Source organism: Triticum aestivum, chromosome 7D (genome assembly GCF_018294505.1).
Source record: "Triticum aestivum cultivar Chinese Spring chromosome 7D, IWGSC CS RefSeq v2.1, whole genome shotgun sequence".
Classification (NCBI taxonomy): domain Eukaryota; kingdom Viridiplantae; phylum Streptophyta; class Magnoliopsida; order Poales; family Poaceae; genus Triticum; species Triticum aestivum.
Genome location: NC_057814.1, coordinates 51,747,376 through 51,755,473, shown reverse-complemented (window position 1 = coordinate 51,755,473; position 8,098 = coordinate 51,747,376). Strand labels below are relative to the sequence as shown.

At 43.7% G+C, this 8,098-nt stretch overlaps 1 protein-coding gene across 1 annotated transcript; it reads left to right on the top strand.

The window, feature by feature from the left end:
• The first annotated feature begins 3,134 nt into the window (after nucleotides 1–3,134).
• On the top strand, nucleotides 3,135–4,443 carry LOC123169417 (uncharacterized). Its single transcript, XM_044587293.1, has one exon. The coding sequence runs from the start codon at nucleotides 3,273–3,275 to the stop codon at nucleotides 3,951–3,953; it is 681 nt and encodes a 226-aa protein (XP_044443228.1). The 5' UTR covers nucleotides 3,135–3,272; the 3' UTR covers nucleotides 3,954–4,443.
• The last annotated feature ends 3,655 nt before the right edge of the window (nucleotides 4,444–8,098 follow it).

Genomic DNA, 8,098 nt, shown 5'->3' with positions numbered 1-8,098 from the left:
TCTAGAAGTGCTTTGCATATCTCTCATAGGAAAAGTATCCTCGAAGAATGTAGCATCCTTAGACTCCATAATTGTACCGACCTTCTGGTCAGGTACCTCAGATTTCACTACTAGAAATCTATAGCCAACGTTGTTCTTAGCGTAGCCCAAATTAACGCAGTCCACAGTCTTGGGTCCAAGCTTACGCTTTTTGGGGATCGGCACATTGACTTTCGCCAGACAGCCCCAAGTGCGCAAGTACGAGAGTGTTGTCCTCCTCTTTGCCCATTTCTCATAGGGAGTGATCTCATTATCCTTTGTCGGAACTTTATTCAGGACATGACATGCCGTCAATATAGCCTCCCCCCACCATGCCTTGGATAAACCCGATGTATCTAACATGGCGTTAACCAAATCAGTTAGAGTACGGTTTTTCCGCTCGGCAACCCCGTTTGACTGGGGTGAATGGGGAGGCGTCCTCTCATGAATAATGCCGTGTTCCGCACAGAAGGAATCAAACTCACTCGAGAAGTACTCTCCACCACGATCTGACCGGACTCGTTTAATTTTCTTTTCAAGTTGATTCTCAACTTCTGCCTTATAGATTTTAAAGTAGTGTAGAGCCTCATCTTTAGTATTTAACAGGTACACATAGCAATATCTAGAGGAATCATCTATCAATGTCATGAAGTATTTCTTTCCACCTTTAGTCAACACACCATTCATCTCACAAAGATCAGAATGTATGAGTTCTAATGGTGCCAAGTGTCTCTCCTCCGCGGCCTTGTGAGGCTTGCGAGGTTGCTTAGCTTGCACACACCATTCATCTTTAGTATTTTTCTTTTTTATGTTTAGTTTTCCAATTTTATTTTCGCTTTTTAAAAATATTCAGAAATTCAAAAAATGTTGCACTTTTTAAAAATTTGTTCAAAATTTCAAAAAATATTCGGATTCCAATTTTTTAGAAATATAAGAAAATATTATATTTTAAATTTTATTTGCATTTTAAAAAATTGTTCAAAAACTCAAAAAATGTTTTAGTTTTCAAATTTTGTACATAAATTCAAAAAATTCATGTTTTCAATTTTTTTTCGCAAATTCAAAAAAATTGCGGGGATTTCAAAACATGTTCGCATTTTAAAAAAATTGTTCGTAATCTCTAAAATTGTTTGGGAATTTCAAATTTTGTTTAGAAATTCAGAAAATGTTCATGTTTTAAAATTTGCTTGCAAATTCAAAAACTGTTTGGGAATTTTAAAAAGTGTTCATCTTTCAAAAAAATTGTTCTTAATTTGGAAAAAAGTTCAAGTTTTCAAATTGTGTTCCCGTTTTACAAAAAATGTTAGAAATTTCAAAATAATTTCAAATTTTGTTCAAACTTTTCATGTTTTCCTATTTTTTCAAATAATTCAGAAACCTTATACTATACAACAAGGAATGTGCTATAGTGAATATGCCGTTACAGTCAATTCTTAAAATGGTTGCACTGTCATCTGTCACGAGCAGTTATTGGTTATGGTGGTTAGTAGCACTACTATTTAACTTTCATGTCACAAGTTCGATTCCTCCCTAGAGCGTTTCATTTTGGCATTTTTGTCGTGCTACACAGCTAGCTTCGCTGTTTTCGAGTGGGTCGGCCCAGTCGAGGTCCCCTTTTGCATCGGCTTGCTATTCAACGCAATAAGCGTCCAATAGAAGCTCCCCAGCAATTTGGATCACCTCACTAGTGGCTGACCCACCAACGCATCACGCATGTGTCTGAGCTGATTGAGCAAACCACCTCCGCTTGGAAGGAGGAGCTAGTACGAGCAGTAATCATACCCATTGACGTTGAAGCAATATTGAGAACCCCCTTGTGTAAAAGAAGGGTGGATGATTTTTGGGCATGGAGCAAGGAGATTCAAGGAAACTTCATTGTACATTCAGCATATAGGATGATTCAGAATACAAAGTTAACCAGAGAGAATTGGCTGTATGAATTGAGAGGAACATCAAATGCTGACGAAAGCAATGGCTGGTCATCTTTGTGGTGTACCCAGGTCCCCAACAAAATACGGGTGTTTCTCTGGCGTCTCATCAGGGAATCGATTCCTACTCGTGACCTTCTAGATCATCGTGACATGGCTATTTCGCTGACATGCCTGCTGTGTGGTGTGGCCAATTCGTGGAGGCATGCATTACTCGAGTGCACCATGTCAAGGAGTGTTTTGGCTTTATCTTCGAAGTCTCTTGTGGAACATATGAGCATAAATGCGAATCAACCGCCAAGCAAAGGTTGTTTAACATGCAGAGCTTGCTATCTCATATCGATTTCACCAAGCTATGAGTTACACTTTTGGCTATATGGAGTTCAAGGAGGAAACTGATACACGAGGATATACACCGGACACCTTTCGCCACCAACGCCTTTGTGAACTCTTTCATTAATGATCTCCAGGCGTTGAGGATGCCATCCGGCGAGCCAGCAAATGTCCCGCCTCGGCCAAATTGGTGGATCGCTCCTCCTTAGAATACGAGCAAGATTAACGTAGATGCGACGCTTACGCGGAACAGCTCGATTGGATCTGTTGCAGCTGTTTGTAGGGACCATAATGGCCTCTTCATGGGGGCATCGAGGATTACTCTAATTGGTATTAATGATCCCACAACACTCGAAGCGCTAGCAGTCCGGGAATCACTGGCTTTGGCGGACGACCTATATGAACGGAGGGTCTTTATAGCTTTTGATTGCAAGATCGTCTGATGATATCAAGCAGAGGAGTGCTGCTGTCTACAGAGCTATCATTCGAGGGATTTTAGATCGATCTTAGACTTTTTACCGTTGGTTCTTTTAGCCATGAATTTAGGAGCTCGAATACCGAACCTCACAATTTAGCGAAGCATACTCATTCACTTGGAATTGGCCGCTGCGCCTGGTTAAGCAATCCGAATGACCTTTCTTTCATCCTGTTAACATTATGATAAGTTAAATAAAAAGTTTCGCGAGATTGTCAAAAAAAAAAGCAATTTGGATCCGGTGACGTAGGCCGACGGCGGGCGCTGTACACGATAACATAGTAGAGTGTAACGTCAAAAAACCGGTGTTCAGTCTGCCGCGTGTGGCACGAGCACGACGACCGTGAGCCGGCTCTGCATTTGACTGGCCGTCCGGAGTGCGGGCGCACACTGACACGAGCACTGAGAGTGAGAGAGCAGCTCGCGCCTCACCCAACAAGGTTTCCTTTTCCTTCCTTCCTCGGTAAGCTGGCCGAGATATCGATCGGATCAGGGGGAACCGCCCCGCCGAGCTCCGGATGGCGACGGCGCCGCTCGGCGTGAGGCTCCTCGTCGGCGCCGAGGCGCCGACGCCCCTCCAAGATTCAGCCGAGGACGCCGCGGCCTTCCTCGCCCTGCCGGTCAGCCTGCTCGGGAAGGAGTGCCTGATGGACAGCGCCGGCAACCTCTACGCCAGGGTCGAGGCCCTGCCCCGCGCGGGCGCGGCCGAGGACGCCCTCCTCCGAGCGCCGGCGGGCGCGGTCGTCGTCGGCTCCGCCCAGCGCCTGCTCGCCCTCGCCGGCGCAATGAGAGTGGCGGAGCGGCTGGCCGGCCGGACGGCCCCCACGGACCGCGCCGAGCCGAGCACCGCGGCCGACATGGACATCGACTCCGGCGGCGACGCCGTCTCCTCGAGCCATTCGGGAAGGGATCCGGGCGCCAAAAGGAGGCGCGGCGGCGGCGGCGACGACGCGCACGGCGTGCTCCAGAGGCCAGCGAAGCGCCGGATCCTCGCGTGGAGGGTGCGCCGGTACCGGTCCCTGGTGGCCAAGGCCAAGGCGACGGCGAGGAGGGCCAGGATCCGGGCGGTGAAGCGGAGGGCGCCCGCTTGGAAGTGCGTCCAACGGCAGCTCGCGCGCGCCACCTTGAGCTGCGACGGCCTGCACAGATGGAGCCCCGGCGGCGGCGGCGGAGGAGGAGGAGGAGGAGGAGCTGCGTAGCAATAGTAAGATGCGCTGGTAACTAAATCAGCTCAATCCTCATGCTAATTAGGGAATGCGGTTAGCACTCTAGCATTTTGTTTTCCTACTCGATTAGACAGTTCTCCTTGATCCGAATGACAAGGGTGCTCAGCTCAATTAGGTTGATCTTTTGTGGTGTTATCCAATTACGATTAGAAATTCCATCTTTATGCTCTGGAAAACTTACCAGTGGGGAATTAAGCAAGAATTTAGACATTTACTACTGACACCCTGACAGACAGCAGTATATATTAGTGACCTAAGGTTATTGTGCACTTCAGCATTTGTGCTTAAGTTGATTTACCAGATGTCAGCATCAGACTCAGCTGAAATTGCATCTCCGTTCATGCCTTCCACTGGGCACTGATCTGTCTCCACCGCATTTCGCTAGGAGCAGCTTTCGCTTCTTCAGCAGGCACACAACACGTTTCAGATTTATTGGGCCTCTTCAGTTTTCCTTTTCCCTTTTGATACAGTGGTGAAAACATCCTTGATTTCAGCAAATAAATTACCAGAAATTACAAAGTTTGTCGAAGAAGCTAAGTAAACGAACCAAACAGCGAATGACCTCTTTCTAGTCACTGTAGACAAATTTGGCATTCAGACCATCTTGTTACAAGGATCTTTCCACCCTTATGAGTTCTGAGCTATCAAATATTCGAATGCCTTGGAGTATCACCCTGTTTACACATTTAGAAGATTTTAGCAGTTAGACGATTCTAGTGCACGAGATTCTACAAGATCAATGAACCACATGAACAATTCTCAAGTTTTTTTGCAACTTGGATGCAATTCAATCTTTTTTTTGGAGAATAGTTCACTCTTTTGAATAGCTACAACTAGTCAACTAGGCCAATCAGGACTAGTAAACTAGGTGATATACACAGTGCTGTGAGCTCTGGTATATTTTTGGCGGATTACAGGTTTACAGCAAAAGTGTTTCAGGGGATCTAGTCACTGATTCCAGAGTCAAAGTCTTTTTGGTACCGTGAGGCTGCTAGCGTGTGGTGTAGCTAGTTTCTTTCATGAATTAGTGTGTATACTGGTTAAATAAGTAATGTTCTTTAGCTGTATTACTATTTACTACTTTACCCTGACATATGCAATGCAAAAGATTGGAGATCGCCTTGAGAGCGTGCAACAGCAGCTCGGGCGCGCCACCTTCAGCTGCAACGGCCTGCACAGATGGAGACCCGGCGACGGAGCTGCTGAGCAATAAAGAAGATCCGCTGGCTCAAACCTCTTGCTAAGGAATGTGATTAGGTAGCTACTTTTTTGTACTTGGTCTATTAGACAGCGGCCTTTGATCCCAAGGACAGGGGTGCTCAGCTCAATTAGGTTGGTCTTTTGTGATCTTATCCAGATGCGTGTAGGAATCCCATTTTTATGTTCTGAAATACTTACTAGTGGGGAATTAAGCAAGAAGTTAGACCATTCACCACTGACACTCTGAAAGACAGCAGTACATATATTAGTGTTCCAAGGCTAAGTTAATTTACCAGATGACGGCATCAGACTCAGCTGATTTTGCAGCTTCATTCATGCCTTCCACTGCCTCCAGTCTCCACTACATTTCACTAGGAGCAGTTTTTGCCTCTTCAGAAGATAATACTGTTCACTAGGGGCCGTTTCAGCTTTATTTGGCTTCTTCAGTTTTAGTAGCCTTTCTTGTTCTTTCTTTTTTGATAAGGTGGCCGAAATATCCCTGATTTCATAATGGAATCACCCAACCTTACAAAGTTTATCGAAAGCGCAAATAAATGAACCAAACAGCGGAATGCGGGAATGGCCTCTCACTCTAGCTGTTGCAGACAGATTTGGCATTCAGACCATCTTTTTTCCACCCTTGTGAGGTCCGAGCTCTCAAATATTCTAATGCCTAGACTTTCTGGCAAATGCAATACACTGGAGTATCACATGTTTACGCATTTAGATGATTTTTGCAGTTAGATAATTCTACTACACGTGATTCTACAAGATCAATGAACCACATGAATAATTCTCTAGTTCTGCAACTTGGATGCAATTCGATCTTTTTTTGGAGAATAGTTCGTTATTTTAATAAGGTACAACTAGTTAACTAGGCCAACCAGGATTAGTGAAGTAGGTAAATATACACAGATCTGTGAGCTCTGCTCTTTCTTTGGGGGACTTCAGGCTTACAGCAACAGTGTTTTAGTGGATCTGGTTGCTGATTCCAGAGTAGTCATATATTTATGAGTAAAAGTGTTTATGGTATCACGAGGCCCCAAATGTGTGGCACTGTTAGTTTCTTTCATGAATTGATGTGCACTGGTTCAATAAGTAATGTTTTTTAGCTGTATAACATATGCAAATGCAAAAATTAGAGACCGCCTTGTAAGTTTTGCTACATCACTAAATCTTTTTTAGTACGTCAGTTTTTTTTGGAAAAACGGTAGCAACCATTAGATGATGGATATAATATATTTGCTTGGCATATCACACACATTGATTGGAAGCCTTAGAAAGTTCAGACCATGTTGTATGCTATATTCTTGAACAAGTCTTTTTTATCTTCCTTTTGCTGGTTTGATCAAGTTTTTATTGCGATTTTAATAAGCTTTCTCGGGGTATCATAGAATGCATGCAAGTTTTCTGTAGTATGCTACCGTTACCATCTGACCGTGTTCCATGTGAAACTCCTTAATCATTTGTGCTGAGCCTTTCTGCCCTAATCAACTAGTCGAGTGTTAAGACAAATAAGTCATTACAAGTAGGTGTGCACTAAGTGTGCATTATGGTTAATGACACACTTGGAAAATATTTTAACACTAGGAAAGGGAGTGCCAGAAATCTTGAGTTTATTTTGTGCATTTTTAACGTCTATTATTGGTTTGAAGATTAATTTGCACAAGAGTGAGGTCACTTGTTTTGGTACAGCTGTAGACAGGCAGGATATCTATGCTCATATCTTTACCTGCAATGTCGGTAGCAGGTTGGTACTCATAGAAGTTGCTTTAAGTAATGTTCCAAGTTATATGCTCTCTTTTCTTAGAATTCCCGTAGGGGTGACTAGGCGGTTTGATTATTATTTTTTTCGAGCTAGAATGTTGTGGCAAGTGAAACAGGGGGTGAAACAATACCACCTGGTTCGATGGCCTGACGTTTTTCAACCTAGAGAACAAGAGGGGTTGGGTTTCACTGGTTTGCAGATTAAAAATATTAGTCTCTTGTGCAAGTGAATTTGGAAATTAGAAAACGAAGAAGGGGAGTGGCAGGATTTGGTAAGAGCCAAATATTTAAAAGGAGGTACTTTTACTCAATGTAAACCAAATCCAGGGCATTCCCCACTTCTGGGCTGGTGTTGTTGAAGCTAAGGATTGGTTTTGTAAGTGCTGTCAAAGGATTGTTGATGACGATATGTAAACAAGACATTTACTCAGAATATTACCGTTCATAAAGTTTTCTCCAGGGGCATAGACAGGTTTTGGCCATTTAGGCGCTTTTTGGGAGGATACTCTCACCATGTGGCAAAACCTGAAGCAAATGTGCAGTCAGGGTTGAGCCTGAACCAGATAGAGTGATGTGGCTTTTGACTAACTCAGGTAAATTCTCTGAATTTCTATGTAGCCATTATCCAATTATTACTAAGAGGGTTAGTTCTCCGTATACAATGCTGTGGATCCTTAAGCTTCCCCTAAGTTTTCTGTTGGTTGGTAGCCCAAAACTGCATTGTGGCAAGGGACAACCTGAAAAGTAGGGGATGGAAGGAAGTTGACTTGTGTGAGTTTTGTGATGAGCCCCTGTTCTTCCAGTGCCCTCTCGCAAGATATGTTTTGGGATGTTCCAAGTGCCTCTCTAGGGATATTGACATTGACTGTCAGCCTTCATGCTTAAGTACTTGTATGGTAATTGGTTTGCTGCTTTCACTGGGAGGTACAAAAAAAGTGGTGATGTTCGGTTCTGCTGCTATTTTCTGGACTCTATGGAAACAAATGAGGTCTCTAGTGACCTAAAACATCTTATATTTGCTCTCAAAAAATAAACGTCTTATATTTGTTTACAGGGAGAGTACTATACTGGTTATTGAAGCAGTTCATGATTTTCTCAAATTTTCTTTTTTTAGGAAAGGATCAGATCTATTATAAAAGTTCCTCGTAATT

Excerpts from the sequence above, each read along its gene's own strand:
- LOC123169417 (XM_044587293.1), top strand. The coding sequence starts at position 3,273 with ATGGCGACGGCGCCGCTCGGCGTGAGGCTCCTCGTCGGCGCCGAGGCG.